Here is a 23,825-nt window from a genome sequence, read left to right on the forward strand (position 1 = left end):
CACTAGAAGACAAGGTTTAATAAGTGATAAAAATGTACAAAAATATTCAAATCAGAAAGATTTTAGTCTGTACCACAGTAGTCAATACTCCTGAATGAATAGGTAGATAGTACTTCATCAAATCAACGTCAGATAGAAGTTATTTAGTACAAAGGAAGAGAACAGAATGAAAGGAAAACAAGTTTTAAACATCCGATCAACATATCTTAAAAAGAAAAATATTACATCAACATTGATTTTCTAAACAAGAGTATTGCAACTGCTTTTCAAAATTTGGTGGTACATTCTTCGGAAAGTCCTTAAGGCAACATATTGCAATTAATTTACAGTCTGATTTTGTGATTTGCTGAAACAATGCCCTCTACCAATTGTTTTAAATATTCCAGATTTTGCTCCTCTAATAAAAGCGATAGCTATGATATTTTGTAAGTATATTTTACCAGATTTATAATTAAGGGCCTAATAGGATTTCCACCAATCGTCTAGTTTTCACAGTTTTAAAACTTAACACTAAAAATTAAGCTCTGAGTAAAGCTCTTGTATACATTTCAACCTACGGTCAGTGTTCAATAGAAATCACCATCATCAATTTGGCCAGAAGGGTAACTCTCAAAAACCTAACACCGGTTCCTGGATTACCATAAATCAAAACAAGAAAAAAAGCATCTTCCCTCTTCCTTTCCTCTCTTTGAAAAGGAGTAACCACCCAACCCAATTGGAACGGCAAGAAAATAACCAAGCTTCTTTTCAGGAGGGGCAGGTGCACCTGCGCTTGGAGCTTCTTTGACAAGGAAAAGAATTTAATGACTTTTGAGTGTGAGCCATTTTAGAGATGAGAGGCCTGAAAGGCTTAAATATTTTTCCAAGCCACTATTTTAAAGATTTTTTTTTTTAAAAAAGCTTTTCTGCTCATCCTAATGTGCTGTCTTAAGAATTGGAACGGTACATGGGGGGGGGGGGATATATACAGGCTATCTAGATGATAAGAAATAGGACTTCAGGTTGAATCCTGAATATTCACCGTCTTTGCCAAACTGCTACCTGTGTCAAATATTTAGTTATGGAAGGGAACCGAAGAGCCACAATTATGCCACTGTAACTCAGAACATTGGAATCCATTTCCTGAAATTAGTCATCTATATCTTTATTAAATCAAATTTGTAAACATATTTGGTATAAATATTTCTTATTGATCTTCATCCAGTTGTTCCAAGAGGGTCCTCCTTTGTTTTTCAAGTTCACCTTCACTTAATTCACTACCAGAGGTATCCCAATTACCCTGCAAACAGATAATGACAAATTTATTTTATTTATTTTATTTTATTTTGTTTCTATACTGCCCTTCTCCTGCGGGAGTCAGGGCGGTGTACAGCCAAGATAAAACATTGCATTCTACAACCTCTTTGGCTGAAGAGGTTGTAACAAAAAAATACTTTTAAAAGGCTTTGATGATCCCAGCTGATTTGCCTGATGGTCAGAGGCTTTTGTTTTCTTTTAAACACATTTTTTTTGCCTTTTTTTTTTTTTAAAGCCTCTGATGATTATGCTTTTAAAAGTAAAAAAAAAGCCTCTGATGATTGTGTGGCTCAGCTGGGCATGGGGTGAGCAGGGATTTTTGCTACCTGTTCTCTGAACCAGCAGCAACCATCACTACCAGATCGGACAATCCGGTCCGAACCGGTAGCATTTCACTCCTGATTCAATTCCTTTTAGATCAGGGACCAGCCGCCTTTCTTGCCCAGCCCACCCTGTAACCCTCATCTCCCAGGACTGATTTTATTGGGCGGTACCTCTTATGCTACACACAAATTCCATATTAAGAAATGCAATTTGGTTACCAATAGGTAATACAGATTTCATACTTGTTTGATGGTGGGGGGAAAAAAACTACTGCAAAATTATTTCTATAAAATTCTGTGCTAAACAAAATATATTTTCCTGTTATGCAAATGGAGAATGTGAAGGGATAATCTGGATACAACCAGAATTTAAGAAGCAATTTTAAGGCTGTGCCTAACACTGAGTAGTCTAATGCTATTTTCCTACTCATCTTCAAATGCACCTACCCAAAATTGGCACTCAAAATACCTATCAGTCTGTGATACATTAACAGAAGAATCCATTCTGTTAAGCAGACTCATATTGATAGACAGCTGATTCATCCAATCCAATAGTCTTTTTTTAAAATAGACAACTGATTCATCCAATCCAATAGTTTTTCTTTAAAAAAACTAATGATATTCTTTGCATGTTCCCTAAGGCAAGTCACAAAGTATTTTTTCAAATAGCCCATCAGGAATGGTTACTGGCATAACAGCACTAAACTGTTCTGTTTTCTCAGATGAAGATTTAGTGACCCTTTAACTATTATTAAATATCCATTTTAAATATTAAAAATACAACTTGCTTAAAATTCTCATTTAGTCATCTAAGTCAAAGTTTATCAACACTTCACAGCCAGATGAAACAGATCAGGTGATCTTTGAATCCTCAATCCAAGATGTAAGGAAAATTAGAATTATCAATCAGAAAAAATGATAATTGGAACTGTCAATTTAAAACTATAGACCCTTCAGATAAACTCCTATTTATGTATTAATTGGGACTAATCCTAGTTGGCTATTTAGATCAACTTAAGTTCAGTTGAGTACTGTCACTTAACCGAGTTCTGCCAGCATTATTTTTTAAAAAAATTAATTTCGCACAAATAACTTTCACACTGCAAACTATCCGTCCCACATCCCCAATTATTAGTCTAAGTTAACCTTACAAAGGCATTCACATGTTCAAATAAACATTGTTTCTGATAATTACATATCCAATAGCCTATGTAAAAGTTCCTGAGGACATGTCTTGTTTTCATCTAGGTCATCTGTAACCTTAATTTTTGGGGGTGGGGGGTGGGGGAGTTATTTTCAAGTGCCATTCTGCATATCAAAAATATAGTAATTAGAAGGATATAATAAACATTTATACTATTATTCAGATGAATAATACGTGTCATTTTATATGTGTTGACATAAAAGATGTTACAGAAATTTCATTTTTTGGCAAATGCCTGTATAAACTGACCTTATCTCCTCCTCCTCTTCGATTAAATCTCTGATTTGAACAGATTTCATTGAGTCTCCAAATATTGACCGTTCAAACATACTGAACTAAATATTCTGAGATCTTTCAAAAATTGCATTTTATAAAAAGTATGTGCAAACTTCATTTCTTTTTGTTCTCACGCCCCACCATACTACACCACACCAAATGCAATATATCTGGTCTTACCCGAATCTGATCTGCTTCTTCTGATGTTTCTTGTAATCGAACGCTGTTGGTTGCAGGATTGTGCTGGGAAGAAAACATGCCAGAATGACCTTCCTTATGCAAATTGCACTTTATCCAGCCCATCAAACAGGGTGATGATGTGTTTTATGGAAAAGGGATTTTGCAAAAAGGATCTGCTGTGTTACCAATTGTGTTATTAGAGATTTTTAAACAGTTATTTGGCCGATTGTGTTGATAGTAATTTGCATGCAGGGATGAAACAAACAGGCTGATTTTTGCAAGCCTTTTCCCCAGCATCATTCATATATTTTCTCCAACTTGCTAGAAATAAATCTCTCTCTCTCTCTCTGTGTGTGTGTGTGTGTGTGTGTGTGTGTATGTGCAAGCACGCACATACTCTGAGCAAGGCACAGGCAGCAAGCCACACTAAAGACTGTCAAAGATTGTTATATGCTTCATGGGATGTTCATGTGTGATCAAAGTAAACTGTGGTTATGGAATGGAAATAGTATTCCAGAAACCATGTATAATTCAGAAATGTTGCAGTCATTAATATACTGAACTTGGTAAAATAAAACAAACTTACAGAATCTTTGTTAGGTCTCTTCTTAGGTGGCGATTTATGCTTAGATTCAGATCTTTGTCTACTTCTTTCTTTTTCGTTTTCTCTCTCTTTTTTCTCTCTTTCTCGATCTGCATCCGATTCCGGGGAATCCTGTGCAAAATAAAATAAAAGAATATAAATCAAAAGCAGCAATATATTGCAAACAGCAATCTACTGCAATTTCCAGTGTACTACCCCAAGATTCTTCTAAAATGTGAACCCTCTGCGCTTCAAGGTGTTGGTTCTCACCTTTAAAGCGCTCCATGGCTTAGAGCCAGGGTATTTACGAGACCGCCTGCTGCTACCGATAACCTCCCACCGGCCAATACGCTCTCACAGAGAGGGCCTTCTCAGAGTGCCGTCGGTCAAGCAATGTCGGCTGGCGGCCCCCAGGGGGAGGGCCTTCTCTGTGGAAACACCCGCCCTCTGGAACGAGCTATCTCCCGGAATACGGCTGATTCTGGATCTCCGCACTTTCCGTAAGGCCCTGAAGACATTTTTATTTCAGCAATAAAATTTATTTCAGCCTGGCCTGAATAGATTTTAGGAGTTTTTAATTGTATTGCTAAGGGTTTTAAATTGGGGCGGCCGTTTAATTTAATTTATTTTTAATTATTTTAACTTTTATATTGCATGTTATTTTAATTCTCGGCCTGAGTCCCTTCGGGGAGAAGGGCGGGACATAAATTAAATAAATTAAATAAATAAATAATTAAATAAATAAATAAACATACTCTGTCTAAATAATTTCCATGTGCTCCAAACTAATGCTGTAAAACTGTGTTGGATTAAACTTTCCGACTTCCACTAATTCTTCAGAATTACATCAAATCCTGAAGTTTATCTTAACCGTAGATATCAAGTCAAGCTAACTAGAGTATAAATTTTGGCTTTTTCCCTTTGCTCAGTAACCTGACATATTAAGCACTGCCACACTGAAATTCTAGTTCACAAAAGGAGGAGGAAAAAAAATGCAAGGCTTGAAGTTGGCCACAACCGTTATAAAAATGGTACTGCTTATTCCTCTATGTTACTAATGTGTAAGCTGAAATAGGTGACAGTCAACCTAAATATGCAGCAATGCTGTTGCAAATAGGTCCACAAGACAAGACTGAACTGAATCCAAGTTCTCATTTAAAAACAAACCCTAATCCTTGGTTGCAGTATTATCTATTAGCATTAGGCCACCTGTCTGTCAACCCCACCAGAATGAGCAGAGTTGGCATATTCCAGATCCTGTCATCTTCTCTGTTACTGTGCCTGCCTTTGGGATGGCCTTGACCCTGTTTGTCTTTCTTAAGGCTTTAAAGACCTAAATATTTTCACAGGCACTTGAGTCCGGAAGTTAAGTGTGCTTGCTTGAATGTTTTGTATTTTTTTTAGTCACTAAAGCACTAATGGTTCTTCCAACACAGGCATGTGATACATTCATGTTTTTAAAATTGATTTTACTATTAATGTTATGATTTTTTTGGTTTTAATCTTTGCATATTGCTTAGCACCACCAAAGGCAATTACCTAAATTGCATGTATAAATAAATACATACATTTGCTGATCATACTAACAAGCTGTGAGACAGATGCATAACCGTTATTTAAAACTTAGAAAATAGAAGATATTGAAAATCCTTCATACTGAAAGATGCAAAACAGAAATACTCACAGACTTGTGTCTCCTCTTTTTGCTTTTCTTTTTGTGTTTCTTTGACTTCTTGTAGCTTCTCTCTATTGATGCAAAACAAATTAGGAAATGAAAGGGAAATCAGATTGTTGAAATTTAGCACACACCGCCTCCCAGCCAAGATTTAGAGAAAAAAATACCAGATTCTGCACTGGAGGAGCGTTCAGAAACTGAGCGTGAGTCTGAACGTTGCCTCTTTTTCTTTGAATGGCTATCGTCATCTTCGGATTCTGAGCCCTTTAAAGAAATAAAAAAAAAAAGTATGCTTAACATACAAGAGCTTTTAAAGATAGCTTTTGAGATGAGTTCCCTGTAGCATGTTATCAAAGGCCTTACCGAACGAGAGCGAGACCTCTTTCTATGATGCTTCTTTGATTTTTTAGAGTGCTTCTTGTTCTTTGAATGATGATGCTGACATTCATGCTGCAACATCAAAAGAATCAGAATTATTGCTTTGAAACAGCAAATAGTTTGCTGTTATCAAACTAGTTATCAAAAGTGCTGCTTTCTTATACTACTTGCCTAAATCACAGAGAGGCAGTAACGGAAGCTTTTGGAAACCTCCCTTATGGTCTACATAGACCTTATTCCAGTGTTGCACTCCTCCCGCCCCCCAAAGTCTCAGCAAATCTACTAGGAGAGAGACTGAAGAACAACTATTCTGCTTGAAAAAATTTCAGCACTTATCATATTGCCACAGCCTGCCAGGAACTTCTTCTTAGACCCTTTCTACAGCAGTCTTTGCAGGAGGAAGAATAAATCTACCGTTTCCCCCAAAATAAGACATCCCCTCATAATAAGCCCAATCGGGCTTTTGAGCGCATGGCAAGAAAGCCAAACGCTTATTTCAGGGTTCAAAAAAATATAAGACAGGATCTTATTTTTGGGGAAACATGGTAGCTGGTATCCTCTTGCACTTTTGGGTGTGTGTGAGGGGTGTTGGGGGTGGGGCGAAGAAGTGATTGTGCACAACCACAAATTGCCAAGAACAGCTTCTGAGATAGTTGTGCCAGTGCAGAAAAAGACACAGCTGTATTAAAGGCTGAAGAACAGATGTTCCAAGTGAAATCTGAAGCACTTTTTTCAAAGAATTTGCAAAACTCTAGTGCTCATGAAGATAACTATCAATCACCAGTAGTATGCTCAAACTGACATATATTCCTAGGGTTTAAAATGACCCCATTTGCTATTTGGCCCGCGATAATGTTATTGTAAAAAATGTAAAGTATCACCAATGTGTAAGTGAAAAATCATGCATGAGAATAAAGGACTGGGAAATTCCTAGAACACGTTCTATGGTTTCCTGCCACCACGGAGCAATGCCTTGGCTGAAGTTGGCCAGCCCACATTTTTCTGGACTTGTTCCACAGCTGCCCTTTGAAGATCTTTCTCACGTCCACCAGTTTCAACTGTATTAACATAGCTATAATACTCTTCAGTGAACATTATAAAGTAACCATTCTTTGAGAACTTGTACAAATCTATTAGAAAATATTGTGTTAAACTGGTATGTCAGACGTTACCTCCAGTAAATAAATGAAATCCTTAAATATTCGTTTTCTCTCTGATTCTAAAGTGATGTCTTCAAATGCTGGCTCTTTTACAAATCTCTCCCGAATCTATATCAAAAAGGAATTATATTAGTAATGCAAATTTATGAAGCAATGTATTCCCAAAAAGAAAATGTTTTGGTTTTTAAAACATGCCCCCAAAGAAATTGTTTATTAATTCACATTTCACATGAATTTATTTGCATACATCCAACTCTTGTCTTTTGTTTTCCATTGGAACATTATAAGGTAAATCATAGATTTTCTGAAGTTATTGATTTTTTTTATTACCATAACTGCATCTTACACAAGGCTACCTTGGTGAAAATGGAAGGTTAAGAATTTAGACAGCAATTCATAAAGTGGCATTAACTATTACATCAGCAACAAAATTTTGTTTTCAGCAATAATAGCAGTAACAATATTATCATTCTATGAATATTAAACCTATGACTATAAAAGAAATCTGTACCTCATAAAGAAACACACCCGTCACCCTTTTATATTAAGAACACCACTGAGAATTTCTCCATTTCATTATTGTTTCTCTGAATTATTCCCTAAAATACTTAAATTACATTCCTTGATAATATTTCTATTATCACTCCTCTTATACTTTGGAAAAGATTTGCTACTGATTACACTACCATACATTTCTTGAAGGTCATTTTCCAGTAATAGGTTAAATAATTAAAATAGTTGAAAAAAGTTCTTTAATTTTTAAAATAAAAGAAAAAAAAATCAAGATGCTGTAGGACATGCTTACATCTTCCCAGACTGCATCCAATTCAATGGGAGGTGTTGCTTGTTTTAACATGCTTTTAAAAGCAGACTCTTTTCGTTTCATTTTGCGAGCTTCTTCTTTCTCTCTCTCACGTTCACGGGCTTCTGCTTTTTCTAACAACTGCATTAAAGATTCAAGGGGCCATTAAATGAAAGGATCATTGCAGGAAAAAAGGGGAAAGTAGTCATAATGCAATATCATTGCAAACCACTTTTCTTATCATTTGCCATATATAGAAGTTGTTCAGATATATCTACAAAACAATAGCTTGGCATTGCAAGAATACGTTTCAGATTAAATTCTGGTCTGCAGGATTGTGCAAACTTTCATTTACCTGTTCAGACAAAACAGGGACCACTGGCCTGGTCTTCCGCTAGACTAGTATCTGAAATGACGACCTCTGAACTCTCAGCATTAGAATTTCAGTGTTAAATCAAGATCTTGCATTACCTAAATAGCCAACTGAGTGCATATTTCATCACTGAGGAAGAATTTATACTTTAGATTCAACAATACCGATTTTATATATTGACACTAGAGACTAATATTATTTAATAACATTGGGCACAATCAATATCTAATAGTGTTAACATGTATTGATATATATTTAAAAAAAACTTACACTATTGAAAGCCAGTTTGATATTTCCAGCATCTAATGTAGTAGCTCTTTTAGTGGAACTGATGACCGTTACAAAGTCTTCAAAAGGAGTAGTCACTTCAACTACAAATCCTTTATCCTGCAATACAACGTTTTTGATAATACTGGAAAATACAGGAATCCCACAGAAACAAATATTTGTAATGCACTACTACTAGTATTGCATTACAAATACAATACTACTATTTTCAAAACTAGCAGATTTTGAAATAAATGTAATAAATTTGGATTAAAAATTCTGCTTTTCTCCTAATTTAAGAATGTACATTACTTCACCTTTAAAATATCTTTGATTATCTTCTTTTCGTCATGGTAGCGGGCTTTTAAATCTTCAACATAAAACTTGAAAAGATCCAGTGCTGTTGAACCTAAAGGGGAGGGGGGGGAAGAGATCTTACATGGGTCACGAGCTCTCTTTATTCAAAAAGCTCCATTTCTTAGCAATGTAAGAAATGCCAAAAATATTCACACACATTATCCAAACATTACTTAGCCCAATCTCTTAGCAAGAGAGGGTACACTTACCAGGTTGACCAAGCATATTAGTAAACCTAATATCAGAACTAATAGTTGGATATAACTCCATCCAGGATGACATCGAGTGCAGTTGACCATGTTCATGCAACTCATCCAAAAATATCTGGGGGAAAAGTGGAAAACAGGGAATCTTGTAATTAAATTTTTAAAAAGCCAGACACTGTCCTTTTTTACAATCCCAAAAAAGCATAAAGAACTTCTAATGTGAAAGTCAAATCAGTTAGCTCTTCCAATGTACTAAAATCTCTCTTGCCCAGCATTCCTCCTCCAGCTTTTAATCTTGGAAGAAATTTTCCACGCAGTCAAAGAAAGATCACTGAAATATTCACAATGCTCAGAATCAGAACAGCTGCTGATTTTTTTTACCCAGCTGATACTTAAAATATCTGAAAGCTCTGAAGTTGGTACTAAATAGAAGTTAACATTTTCTCAGTAACCTGAAAAGATTCTCTGTTTTTTCGCTGTCGTCGCCTTTCTCTGAGTAAGCCTTTCTGCTTCTCCTCTTCTTCCTCTTTTTCCAGTGCTCTTATGTGTTCTTCAAAACAGATCAATGCATCCTCCTTATCCATATCTACAAAAATAGGAGTACATTTTTATAAAATTAAATATGTCACTTAAAATATAAATCGTTTGGTTTGTGATCTTCCCCAAGCTTCAAACACACACACTTTTTCTTTGTGCTTGTAAATATTAAGCTAGTTAATGTTATCTCACTCTAAATAGGGTGCTGAAACACTGCAATATAGAGCTATACAAAACTCTGTGACCGTGAAATTGATAATTCCAAGTATCCCAAAGTGGCCTAATTTTATAATGGCACTTGCACAACATTCAGTACATCTGATATAATATAAAATAAAGTCTTTTAACTTTTGATTCATGGACTTGCAAAGGCAGATTAATACAGAAGGATCTGTATCAAAATGTGGCAAAATTGATTTTTATTGTTTCTGTGTATCTGAAGTAAACCAGTTGGTCCAGAACAGCCACCTTAAAAGAAATGTCTTAGGCAAACAAACAAGTAGTCACTTCTTTACAAACTGATTTCAGAATATAATAATTTCAGCAAAAACCCCACATTAGAAGCCATTTTAGCTGGAAAGCACAGTTAAGAAGTACCGGTATTCAAAAGAAAAATAGCTTTCAGCCTTAAACTTGAAGACTAGATTTTTTAACCAACTGACTTCAGGATTAAAAGTGAGATTTCAAAATTATAAACATGCAATTTATTCTATAACTTCATCTATAATTCAAATCCTATGTTCCCAATCTAGGGGCCTTTTTTAAACTATGGTAATGAAAAAATGGATTTATTTCATACCATTATGAAGGCAAAAATTATGTGACACAGAGGTTCTAAAAACTAAATGACAATGTCCTGAAAATGCCTACCTAGTTGTCTTATTCATATGTATTGGCAAGGTTTATTCACGATTCCTCTTGGAAACTGGACAGATACAGTATTTATTTCTATACTTGCCCTATGCTAATTATTTAACTCAGAACAAAATAATTTCTTAATACAAATAAATGTGTTTATTCACAATCGCAAGTTTAAAACTGTATCTCTATATGTGGATTCCAAACTATATATCTTCACCAACAGAAGCAAGCTTTGCTGAAAGAGGCAGCTTTTGGGGGGACAGGGAAATATTTACTCAGTTCTATACAAATCACTGTCCAAATCCATGGTAGATAAATCCCAGCTCTTTGGAGAGGATTTTGAGAGTGTGGTTATAATGGAACGGTAAACTTATTGCAGAAGCTTTCAATTATAATTTTGATTTAACAGTTTTAATAGATGAGTTGCTATTATCAATTAAAAGTTTATTTTTTTATAGAAAGGTAAAACACGATTATCCTTACTCTGAAGTTCTTCGTCTTCTGCGAATGTAGGATTGTCCATCAGATACTGCTGAGCCTCTGACCATGTAGTAGAGTAAGTGACATTAGCCATATTGTCCAGAATGTTTTTTAATGCCTCCCAGTTCCTCTTCCTTAGCTGTTTGGCTTGTTCCTGGAAAAAAGACAGACATAAAAAATAGTGATGTTTTCCTAAAATGCAGCATTGCCCATAATTGATATGACAGACATGCACAAATACTGAACAACTGCACCCTATTTCTGTGGTTTGGCCTGAACTTTCAATTCTATAAAAATCCCTCTTTGCAGGGAAAGGTGATAAGTGTTAATCTTAGCAAGGAACTACCAGGCTTTTTAATTTGACTCCTTTCTAGAAAAATCCAACACTAGAACATCAAGTTTTCTCTTCTTTTGTTAATTATTTAAGAAACAAATTCTATCAGTCAATAATTAAAAACATTAGGCATTTTTATGGCAAAACCAGGACAGAAATTTACTCCCCGAATCTCAAATATATTGTTTAAAAATACGGTAGACATTATTATCCCAGAGTACAACACAGATTTTTTTTTGTTTAGGTTAGAAAGATAATCAATTACCTTTTCTTTTTTTGACAGGAAGAATAGAACATCTTCATAAATTTCAAGGCGATCACGTTCAGAAATTGCATTCCAGACTTCCAGCTCTCCAAACATTTGTTCAGCTTTTCTACATACAGGAATACAAAAATCACATAATAAATCTATTAAAAACATCTTATTTTGACTACATTTTCCCTTGATAACTACCAGCATCTTATTCCTTCTATTATTTAAACTAGTATCGAGTTATTTTTTTCTTCTTGATAAAAAGGAACCAATATGCAGTTAACACAAATCTGAAAAGTATTCTGAACATCAACCACTAATATTTGTATTATTGTTCTTCTTAATTTTCTCTACCTCTAATTCAGAGTTTCCCAAACTATCCAGCTTTGCAAACTGGCTGGGGGTGGTGTGGGGTGATGGTTCCGCACGAATGGAGCGTGCGCAAGTTGGGATGCGCATGTGCACTCACCCCACCAGTCCCACGGCTCGTTTCAAACAGCTCAAGGCCCAGCTGTGGGCCATAGCCTGGGGCTTGGGGACCCCTACTCTAATTCAATCCGAAGATTTTCCTTCAATTTCCTTATCAACTAAAACTGGAAATATTTATTTACCAACAGGATAGCACTCTGTCCACTGCTTGGCCTGAAATCGAGGCCTTGCAATGGGCAAAGACTGCTGAAGGCTGTCATTGCTAAGGTCTACCATCTCTAACTCTATGCAACAGCAAGCCCCATGCTCTCTGGCACCCTCTCAAGCCTGTAGCCCTCATCCATCAACCTGCTTGCCTGCGGCTCCTGCCTCCCATGATCACAAGAGTTTTCATTTAATGAATCCTGCAGTCCTACAGAGCAACCAGGAGTACCAGAATTCAGTTGCTAAGCAACGGAGACATGCAATGACCTGCTTTACGACTGCATCATTTGGTAATACATATCTTTGTCTCAATTGTCATAGTAACCCAAGGACTACCTGTACTGTCATTCCCACCAGCCTATCCTACGTAGTTATTGCAATCTGTGTGCAGACATAGAGTTCCTAAGGAAAGATCTCAGCCATGATACTAAGATTTTAGCATTGGACTATATATTAGCTAATCTTACTTGTATCTGGTTGTTGATGTCATTTTTTCATGATTTTCAAGGAAACGCTGAAAAGATTCTTTTGCTTCTTTGTATTTTAATCTTGTTTCTTCTTTTTCTTCTTTCTCTGTCTGGACTTTGTAAGCATTAAAGGCTTGCTTCTTCTCACTTAATTTTGCCAAAGCGCTGCAAATTGAGGAAACATCAACTAAAATTAGCCCTTTTATATCTAGGTTATTGAAAATAAAATTAGTCATTTTTGCAATGAAAATAAAATAATCTCGTGATACCTATATCTTGGATCATTAATGATCATTTTCATGGCTTGTTCCCAAAAGGCATTGGATGGCACACGCTGTGAATATATAAGATAAATCACACAAGTTCTGGAACTGACATTTTGTTTTCACAAGTGAGGAGCTTAAAAAGAACTGCTTAATCTTATGTAATTTTCTGTTATCTAAAGGAAAATAAGTTATCTGGCTTGATATTTTACACTCAGGATAATACATTTTAACCCAATATAGTTAATATATTTTCCCAGAAAAAGTTATATAATAGTGATGACAAATATCATGTATAACACACTTATATCACTGTGATGTCACAGAATCCTTCACATTTCTAGAAAAAGCAAGCCCAAGAATACTTATTTCCCAATTCTTGTTTTTAAAGGTATTAAAACTATCACTCAGAAAACATTAACTTTTTGATTCAGCAGTTATGTTTCAGCAGTCACCAAGAATGAAATCATGATTAAGCAGAATATCCAAAATTCTAAACACACCTAACCCTTTCTTATCCCAACTTATCTGCCTGAAACTTTAAAAACCTATAACTGCCTTGCCTATGAACTGAAATTTCCATATTAAAAAATCTTTTTCCCATGGATTTTTACAGGACATTTTATAAAATCCACTTGTTTAGATAAAGTATTTGGTATTTATTTTTGCATGAATGTTACTCAAGTTCTTACAAAAATCAGCTACTCTCCTAATCAATTATATTTGTAATTCTTGAAATTTAAAGAATAGTTGACTCAGTATAAAAACCTTTTCTTTCAATAGTTCTTTAAATGCTTGCTTGGCTTCTTCTTTCGTATTCCAAGTATAAGTTTTTTTAACCGGTTGGGCTTCCTCTTCTTCCTTTTTGAGTACAACACTATCAATTAAAAAAAAAGTTGGTTACTTTAACAAATAGCAACATTAATTAAATGGAATATCTACTGAGGCAGTAATCATATTAGGCTGATGCCCTTTCAAAAGTAATAGCTAGTTAACCATTTCAGGATAGTTCCAAATATATTAATACATTTGACATGCATCATTCACTTAGACAACTGATACACTAGATGTCCCTTAAATGAGCACTCTTAAGAAAGTTAGTGTGTCCCTTAAGCCTATCCTCCAAAATCAGCCCCCTTTGAGTTTTGGCTCCTCCCACTTTTGGAGTGCAGTTCTCAATGTTATGCAAAGCTTAAAGTGGCCCCTGAGACAATCCAAATTACATATTCTTGCCATGAAGAATTCATTATTCAAAAGATTTAATCATTTAATTCATTATAAATTAAGTCTGTCCAATTCTTCAGGCTATTACAAAATGGCATGGGCCTAGCAAGTTGCTCTCTGTTCATTGGATATATAGTCTATCATAAATGAGATGAAATTCGGGTCAGAAATGGCAATATAAAGAAACACCATGTATAACACCCAGAGTTGGAAAAACAAGCCTGTAAGAAAAAGATTCCAGGTTTCACAAGAAGGTTCTCTAGCAGGAAAAATAAATGAAAGATATTCTGGGAACTTTTCCCTCTTATCTTTGCTACAGGAAGTGGAAAAGAAATTAAAAGATAATCTATTTAACCAAGCCTCCATTGTGGCTATCTTTTCCTCCTGCACAATTTAAGATGACAAGCCCCTAAAGGTACTAGAAGTTAATAACTAAAAAAACAACAACAGTACTTTTCTTGTCTTTTCTTCTTCCATTTTTTTAAAGAAAAGAAACCCACTTTTTCTCCCAAACAATGAAAGATTCTCTTGAAAAATAATAGGAGATGAGGTTATTAAGAACTATTACTTACTCCAAGGATTCTTGCTTTGGCGTTTCTTCCACAGAGTTTGTGATAACTTCCATGCTCTGTTCTTGTACAACAGAAGGAGCCACTGGCTGTACCTGCTCATCTGTTGAAGGAGCTATTCCAGCATCATTTTCTATAATTGGAGCCACAGCGGAAGGCTCTGATTCTGGAGCTGAGGCCACAGCAGGAGCAACAGGGGCTGACGGTACAGGTACTGGTATGTCAGGAACACTGGCAGCAGCAACTGGAATCCCTGGTGCAACCGCAGCAGATGAAACTGGAGCAGATTCTTCGGATTTGCTGTTATAGAAATAGAAATCATTTTTTGTTCTAAAAATCCTGCCAATTTCTCAAAGATCATATTTTCCACTGCACATCTGTAAATAACTTTCCCCCATGAAAAGTCCAATTTGTAACTGATTTACAAGACAGGGATAGCATCAGCTTCTATCTTTCTGCATCTCCTTCAGAACAGGCAAGCCATGGTGTTTGACAGCATTAATGCCTTAAAAATTTCTACTAAAAGTCTAATGAAATGCAGGCTGTTCTATCACATATAATTCCATGTATCTGCAGTTATAAATAGAATATCAACCCAGCACACTTAATTTAGTAAACAAGGCTATTAGTTATTAATAGAGCTGCCAATTAATATACTTCTTAATACTTTAAAAGCTATTCAAGACATTAATGAAAATCATATTCTGTGCAAATCACTACTAATTAATCACACCTGAGATAAAATGTGCTTTTTATTATTCCTAATCTGCTCATCAATTTCACTGGATATTCTTAAAGTCACTCATTAAGACAGGGCAAAGTCTCCCTATACATTCAAACTTACAACTTCCACACTTGTTTTTACATAAAACGGAGAGGCAAGCTTCTTCCTTCCAAATTATAAAAATTAGTCGCTAACATACATTATTTGTGCATATTTAATTAAATGATTTCTAAATTAAAATTTATATAGGCAGGTGTTCCATTTTTGGTTATGGTTCGCCTTGCAGCCTCGTGCTAAGGGTTTTTTTGGCAGGAGGTAAATCTCATAATTCAAACTTCCGAAACCCCTTTTCTATTGTTTTTAAGACTTAAGGAACACATCAATAGGAAAAGCCTCAGATTGTGACTGCTATGTTCCTCAAAATTAAGAGGTCACAATACTGTAATTTGCTGTCAACATGCATTCATTTTAATTAATTTTATGAAAAGGCTGAATCATTTTCTAGGGAAATATCAATTACTTCCTTAGAAATGAATATCCAGGAACATCCATTCTTTCTTTACATCAGTTACTGAACAATTAATATCAGCAGGTTGAGAAGCTAAAACTGTGTAAAATTCAGCTGCTGGGATGCAAACCAGGAATGATATAGTACTAGCATTGTTTCAAATCCTGTTAAGATTGTCAATTGTTTTCGGAATGTAGTTCAACATACTGGTTTCAACCTTGATGCTACATATATAATTACCTAAGTACTTTCCGAGATATTGTATTTAATCTCTACTTTTCCTCTTCCAAAAAGGTTTTTAAAATGGATTAATCTTTTCATCAGTTTTGACTGCATTTTAGTTTAAGTACAAAGACATATTTAAGAAAAGTTTTTGTAAGCATACCTGCTTTCTTCTGCTTTAATCATTGCTGTAAAAGAAGAACAAAGAAGTATTTATATATTTAAGATATTGTATATCATTTTAGAGATAGACCCGAAAACATTCTGCATGTGAAAAATCACTTTTTTTATTTTTAAGTGAAAATATAGTATAGCCTATATGTCAAAAGTGTTTTATGAATGAATGAATAACTTTTTCAGATGACAGAACACAAAAGGTATTTTAAAAATACAGACGTCAGACTTCTGGCGGAGGTATGGTGAACTGAAGACATCTTCGCAAAAACTAAGCCAATGACCGTGGCAAAGACCAAAGAACCAGTGAGTAAACCACTATTCTGGAACCTCTCCAGATAAAAAGAGGACAAGAGATCACTCAAATGTGTTCTGGATAACTGCTCTTCACAAGCAGATAGCAGGAGAGTGATTTTCCACAGGTCTGAATGCCAGGGAACAAAGGATTTAACCATTTTGTTCACAACCATAGTTGAGCATTATAATGACCCTAAATTTGCAAGTCCTGCTGTCTAATCACTTTTGAAAATTACCTATTAACTTAAAGCTATTAGAGATTTTTGGAACATTTGAAAACTCATTGGGTAAATTTATCTTTAGTTCTGAATAAAAGAAAACATAATTAGAAGTTTAAGAACTTAATTTAAAATAGACAGCAAAAAGCTAAGTAAGATTTTGATATATTAAAGTTATAAACAACTTAAGGAATTTAACGAATTTGGAACACTGACTTTCACCATAAGATTTTGGAATTAACTATAAAAATAATTTCTCATTAGAAACAGACTTATTTTGGCTATCCTGGCTATTGTAAATCATACCAAAGATTAAGTTACTTTATGATTTTAGGATACTAGACACTAAAGGGGACCAAAAATTCTAAGCAGTAAGGAAAAAATACAAGCATGTTCTAGATGTCAGTTAACAGTGGGACTTACAAAATGACATAAAATGTTATAACATCAAAAATATTAGAGAACAGAGCCAAAAATTAGTAACTACAACATCAACAATGTCAATAATGATTATCTGCTTCTATGGCTGCACTATTCTAAAAGGTGTTAATGAAGGAACCACAGATGTGGAACCAAATTTAATCTGACATAGCAGAGAAAGTACCAAAACAGGCTTTATCTCATCACACAGGAATCTGTGTAATGGGATAAAGAAGAATTAAAGAGAAATCAAGTCCTACAACATTTGTAGGACTTAAAGATTAAAACTGTTAGAGGTAAAAGGAAGGAATGTAAAATGGCTTATTTGATTAAGGTTAAAATAAAACATTGTTCTGCAAAGTTCTAGCAATCTTTTAATTGCTTTATTTGCTGAGACCAGGACTGAAAAGTTGATGTTTTATGAATTTGCTCACAGATAAGGGATGGGATGAATAGATATTTGTAACCATAAAGGGATGAAGAATTAGTAAATTTGTTAATACTTGTGATGAATGTTGGAAATCACTTCTTTATATATTTTTCTTTTTCTTCATTATATCTTTTCTTTTCCTTTTCTTTTTTCCTGCACTTTTCATTCTTTTTTCTATTCTTTTCTCTTTTTCCAAGTTTAGTTTGTATTAATGTTTACTTTTGTAGTCCAAAATCTTAATGAACATTATATTTAAAGAATGCACTTCTTTGATCTTTTCATCTTAACACTAACGTATGAGCTATAGAGTATAAATCAGTAATAATTTTGGTACAATTTTGGAATTTCCTACCAATTCCAGTCTCAAATGGTAAAAACAGATCACTGCCTAAGATCCTTTAGAACTGCTGTCTGAGAATTGCTGCTGGTTCTGTGCAACAGGTTGTTCCTCTATAGTTACTGAGGGTGACTGTATCCTTTTTATCTTTTGTCAACAATAATTTATCCAATTATTCCTCTAAAACATTTAAAATATCTTAGATTATTTCATTATATGGTCTGAATCTCCTACCTTCCCTAACTGGAATTGCCACAATCTATAAAGCTTATGTTGAAGATAAAACATCATAATTACCTTCAAGATCTTCAAGTTCTTTGGGTTTTGCCCAACGGGATTCCTTTGTTTGAGAGTTGTAGTAATAAGGCTTTCCAGAATCAGATTTGTATTCTTTCCATGGGCATTTTGACAACAATTGCTAAGGAAGGGGAAACAACACAATATCAGAAATCATTCTATAATACAAAAATGAATGTAGTAAAATGCTTTCAGAATCTTTGGATGAAGATGCAAAATTGCAAAGATACAAGTTACACAAAATTCGTTTCATGAAATAAAATTCTTTGGTCATTCTCTGCCTAATGCAGCATTAATATAAAGACTAGGATACTAGAATTGCACATCGAAAGGAACATTTTTCTTAATAGTAAATATTTCTTTTTCATTTAGTGAGACATGGATAGTTAAATAATTACATTTTCAGTTGCTTCTTTTACCTCTGCAGGGGTTTTAAGATCATCTGGCTTCTCCCAGGTAGACTGTTTGGTCTCAGTATTGTAATAGTATGTCCTCCCATCTGGTGACTTATGCTCTGACCACGTAGATTTCTAAGGAAAATAGAACATTCTATTTCTGTCTTGGGATTTTAAGATAGAGTATAACAAAACTGTTAAGAGAAAAACATGAAACCTGTTTTGAGGGCTCTTCATTAGTAGAGTTATTGGTTGGAGTGGCTTGTTGCACCGCACAAACTGGAGGTGTAGGCTAAATAAAGAAAATATGAATTAAAATTTAATCCAGTGAAATGCAGTTATGTTTTTATTCAAGATATAAAAGGGATAACCTTGTTCCTTAATTTTATTTCTGTACCTTGAAAAAGCAAAGGTTTTGATCACATTGCTTTTTAAGCCTTTATCAGATATTAACAAAAAAATAATAATAATGTCACTATAAACCAATGTATTTCTTTCGGTGTTATACAATGCTTTTAAATAGTTCCAATGAAAAGTTCATTATGTGGTTGTCTTGATAGATTCCAAATGCTAGGGATGTAATCAAGAGGGATGCATGCTTGTTTATTACAGAGTTATTTATCCAGTCATATTAATAAATTGATGATGGCAGTTTGTGCCAATAGGACAAGACCAAATCTTATGAGTTAATGGTCCAACTTCTCAGTTGGATTTTGAAAAGCATAGCAATTGGAACAAAACCTTACCGAACATTCTCTGACATATTCAATATAAAGGAATCTGTCATTTCAAGATCATAAGACACGCTATGCCATCTCTGTTAATCATATTTTTATGATCTACCTTGTTTCTGATTCAAATCTACGCGCAATGAAATATAACCCAATCTACAAAATGGCAGTTATTCAGAGATGGATCGTTGGTCTTACCTGATACGTTCCTTCTCGTTGAGTGGAGACAGCAGCCAGCGTGGGTAGTGCCCATCCAATCAGCTTGAAGGACTGAGCCTGCCAATTTTCCCTAGTCCCGCCTCTGTTGCCGGGCAGGCCAGCTTTGGCGAAGACTGGAAGACAGACTCGGTGTGTGGGACCAAGACGAAACCAAAGACAGAAAAAAACAATAGAAATGCGGAGTCCAGTTTGAAGAAGAGAAAGGGAGGGTCTGGCTGCTGTCTCCACTCAACGAGAAGGAACGTATCAGGTAAGACCAACGATCCTTCTCCATTGAGAGTGGAGACAGCAGCCAGCGTGGGACATACCCAAGTTCACTGTCCCGAAGATAGGGGGGGATCACGCTGGACCGCATTGTCCTCTCCAGCAACCACTCGTTGCAGAACTCGGCGACCAAACGAGGCTTCGGCTGACGCAAACTGGTCGAGTTTGTAGTGTCTGATGAAGGGACTCGGAGAAGTCCACGTGGCCGCTCTACAAATTTCCAGCAAGGAAGCCTGTGTAGCCCAAGCTGCAGTCGTAGCCGCGCTGCGGGTGGAATGAGCCGTCAAACCTGAAGGGCGCGGAAGAGATCTAACATCGTAGGCCGAGGCAATAGTCTGGCGGATCCAACGACCGATGGTTGAAGGAGAGACTTTACTGCCTTGAGAAGTAGGTAAGAAGGAGACAAAAAGCGACTCCGAACGACGGAAGGGAGCCGTCCTCTTCAAATATATTCGCAGAGCCCGCCGGACATCGAGAGAATGCCAACGACGTTCCCGCGGATGCGCGGGCCGGGGGCAGAAATTTGGAAGAACCAGTTCCTGAGCACGGTGGAAAACTGTGTTGACTTTCGGCACGAAAGTAGGGTCTAAACGGAGCACCACCCGGTCAGCATGGAAAACACAAAGGTCCGAACGGGTGGACAAAGCGGCGAGCTCAGATATGCGGCGAGCCGAAGTGATTGCCACCAGAAAGGCTACCTTGCAGGTAAGAAGTCTGAGACTGGTAGTACGCAGTGGTTCATACGGGGAACACGTAAGAGACTGTAAAACCAGAGGAAGATCCCAGGTCGGATAGCGATGCAGAATAGGAGGACACAAATTCTTCGCTCCCCGAAGAAATCGGCGGATCAAGGGATGATGAGCCAGAGATGACAAGGAGCCGCAGGTAAGTACTGATGATAAAGCAGCAATGTGACGGCGGAGAGTGTTGGGAGAAAGGCCCTGGGAGAGGCCCTTCTGTAGAAACATCAGAATATGAATAATTGACGGTTGAAGAGGCGAGATACCGACCTGGCCACACCAGTTGCAGAAACTCCGCCAGGTGGCCGAGTAAATCCGCTCCGTAGAAGGCCGTCGTGAGGATAGCAAAGTATGCGCAACATCAGCCGGGATTTGTACCTCTCTCAAAGTGCACCGCTCAATCTCCAGGCGGTTAGATTGAGCCAGGCCGGGTCCGGGTGCTGCAGAGCGCCTTGTGTGAGAATGTTGCCCAAGAGAGGAATGCGCCACGATGGGGTCACCGATAGGGACACGAGGTCCGCAAACCAGGGTCTCCGAGGCCAATGAGGAGCCACAAGGATCACTTCCGCTCGCTCGGATAGAATCTTGCGGATGACCCTGGGAAGGAGGGCCGTAGGGGGGAAAGCATACAGAAGGCCCGAAGGCCAAGGAGTCCGAAGAGCGTCGACACCGGCTGCTCGAGGATGAGGGTACCGTGAAAAGAACAGCGGAAGTTGAGAGTTCTCGTGAGTCGCGAACAGGTCGATCACTGGACGGCCGAAGCGAAGAGTCAGTTCCTGAAAGAGGAGCGGAAGGAGGCGCCATTCCGCGTTGTCTATTTGACGGCGACTCAACCAGTCCGCTTGAACATTCTGCACTCCGGAGATGTGTTCTGCCCGAAGGGAACACAGGTGGCGCTCTGACCAGATCCCCAACGCAACTGCCAGGGTTAGAAGAGATTTCGACCTGGTGCCCCCCAGTTTGTTCAAATGAGCTTTCGCGGCGACGTTGTCCGTGAGGACAAGGACGTGGGTTCCGGAGATCAGGTGACGGAATGATTTTAGGGCAAGGTAAACAGCCTTCAGTTCCAGCCAATTGATGGGATGCCGAGCTTCCGAAGGGGACCAAGTCCCTTGGGCCAGTTGACCTTGGCAATGAGCTCCCCAGCCCAGAAGACTGGCATCTGTCGTCACCACCACCCTCTTGGGCTCGAGGAAGAAGCAACCCGCCGAGAGAGCCGGGGAGCGCCACCACCGAAGGGATCTTCGCACCGCAGACGGGAGAGGGATCGGCTTCGATGAAGTGCCTCTGCCGGCCTTCTGCAAGGGCAAGAGAAACCATTGGAGTTCCCTGGCGTGAAGTTGAGCCCAGGGAACAATAGCAATCGCCGATATCATCTTACCTAAAAGTTGAGATAGGACATAGGGGGAAACCACCCGACTCCCCTCAACCCGGGAAATCAACTGTCTCAGACTAGCTTGTCTATCGGGAGAAAGGAAAACTTTGCCCTGAACAGAGTCAATCAGTGCACCCAAGTGTACTAATTTAGTGGAAGGGGAGAGATGGCTCTTCTCCAAATTAATAGAGAAACCGTGAGCCGCCAGGGTCTTAACCGTCAGACTAATATCTAAGGCAGCTTGCTGTACAGAAGGAGACAATAACAGAATATCATCTAGATAACAGAGGAGACGGACTGAACGAAGACGGAGCTGAGCCGCCAAGGCAGACAACACCTTCGTAAAGGTGCGGGGGGCCGAAGAAAGGCCAAATGGGAGAGCCCTATATTGGTAGTGAGCTCCGTCATAACAAAACCTCAAAAACCGTCTATGGGAAGGGAGGATAGGAATATGAAGGTAGGCCTCGGTGAGATCAATGGAAGAGAGGAGATCGCCCCTCCGAACGCCGTCTAGAATAGATTTTAATGATTGCATTTTAAACTTTCGGTACGCCACGTATCTGTTTAAACGTTTGAGGTCCAGAATGGGACGCCACCCCCCCGATGATTTTGGAACAAGAAACACCCTTGAATAGAATCCCGAACCTTCCTGACCGGAAGGGACAGGTTGAATAGCCCTGATAGTCAGGAGATGCTGAACCGATGAATCCATACGGAACTTTTTGACTGGATTACGAGAAATCGGACAGCAGACAAAGGTGTGAGGGGGGGGGGCAATAAATTCAATGGCCAACCCAGATCTTAAGGTGGCGAGGACCCACATGTCCGAGGTGGATTCTTCCCAGACAGCGGCAAAAAGACCCAACCGACCGCCAATGGGAGGATCCGAAGAGCAATCAGCGACGGCGACGGGAGAAACGACCTCCTCCCCCTCGAAAGGGCCGCTTAAAGTTAAAGGGACGTCCTCTGAATGATCTATCAGAGGAACCCCGCTGCCTGCTGAAATACCCCTCTCTCCTAACATTGGGAAAGGGAAAGGAAGAAGAGGACCCCCCATCCGCACCTCTGGAGTAGGAACGAGAGGGGTAAGGTGAAAAACGGGGCGCTCCTCGCCGGAAAACAGCCGCTAAAACCTTCTTCTTGTCCCTGGTCTCTGTGAGGAAGGGATCTAAGGCATCCCCGAAAAGCTTCGTGCCCTTAAAGGGAACCGAAGCCAATCGCCACTTATGTCTGGCATCCGCCTGCCAGTGACGGAGATACAACAAACGCCGAGCTGTGACCGCCGAAGCCAAAGATTTCGCAGAAAACCTAGCAGCGTGAAGAGTGGAGTCGGCTGAAAATTGTACGGCAGCTACGATTTTATTTAGGTCCTGTCTGATACGAGAATCTCCGGGGGCTAGTTTGTCTTGTAACTGGCGCAACCAAAGTAACGTTGTACGATTAAAGAAGGATGCTGTAGTAGTAGCTTTAATCGCCCAGGAGGAGCTTTGAAAGGCCTTTTGAAGAACTTGATCAGATCTGCGTTCATCAGGACGGAAACCCTCGTCCGGCTCGCCCGGAACATTGGAGTTAGGAAGAAGAGCTGCAATCGGGGCATCCACCGAAGGAATTTGAAGAAGAGTCTCCAGATCCGAGGATACTTGAAAGTTTCTTTTGTCATTAGCCGAAGGAAGGGGAGCCGAAGCCGGAGATTCCCACTGACGTTTAACGACGTCCAGAAAGAGAGGAGGAGTAGGGACGGATGTTATGGGTCTAGCTGGTTCCGCGAACATA

The 23,825-nt window shown here is 38.0% G+C and overlaps 1 protein-coding gene across 3 annotated transcripts in view; it reads right to left on the reverse strand.

Annotated features, from left to right (window-relative positions):
* The window catches only part of PRPF40A (pre-mRNA processing factor 40A), a 43,581-nt gene continuing 19,756 nt past the window's right edge, over positions 1-23,825 (reverse strand). For 2 of the 3 annotated variants that reach the window (XM_034425181.3, XM_087881885.1), the window contains 22 exons: positions 18,941-19,015; positions 18,748-18,858; positions 18,329-18,449; positions 16,319-16,343; positions 14,705-15,001; positions 13,677-13,785; positions 12,915-12,979; positions 12,646-12,810; positions 11,558-11,666; positions 10,962-11,112; positions 9,533-9,666; positions 9,084-9,198; positions 8,835-8,926; positions 8,521-8,637; positions 7,881-8,018; positions 7,088-7,183; positions 5,901-5,987; positions 5,705-5,801; positions 5,547-5,608; positions 3,866-3,994; positions 3,280-3,342; positions 1-1,279 (listed from right to left, as the gene is read on the reverse strand). In XM_034425181.3, coding sequence (XP_034281072.1) covers positions 1,187-1,279; positions 3,280-3,342; positions 3,866-3,994; positions 5,547-5,608; positions 5,705-5,801; positions 5,901-5,987; positions 7,088-7,183; positions 7,881-8,018; positions 8,521-8,637; positions 8,835-8,926; positions 9,084-9,198; positions 9,533-9,666; positions 10,962-11,112; positions 11,558-11,666; positions 12,646-12,810; positions 12,915-12,979; positions 13,677-13,785; positions 14,705-15,001; positions 16,319-16,343; positions 18,329-18,449; positions 18,748-18,858; positions 18,941-19,015 — 2,451 coding nt within the window. In that variant the 3' untranslated portion in view covers positions 1-1,186. Of the gene's footprint in view, positions 1,280-3,279; positions 3,343-3,865; positions 3,995-5,546; positions 5,609-5,704; positions 5,802-5,900; positions 5,988-7,087; positions 7,184-7,880; positions 8,019-8,520; positions 8,638-8,834; positions 8,927-9,083; positions 9,199-9,532; positions 9,667-10,961; positions 11,113-11,557; positions 11,667-12,645; positions 12,811-12,914; positions 12,980-13,676; positions 13,786-14,704; positions 15,002-16,318; positions 16,344-18,328; positions 18,450-18,726; positions 18,859-18,940; positions 19,016-23,825 lie in introns of all 3 variants that reach the window. The other variant, XM_087881884.1, reaches the window with a different exon arrangement.

This window comes from Pantherophis guttatus, chromosome 1 (assembly GCF_059756535.1).
Source record: "Pantherophis guttatus breed Tessera chromosome 1, ASM5975653v1, whole genome shotgun sequence".
Taxonomy (NCBI): domain Eukaryota; kingdom Metazoa; phylum Chordata; class Lepidosauria; order Squamata; family Colubridae; genus Pantherophis; species Pantherophis guttatus.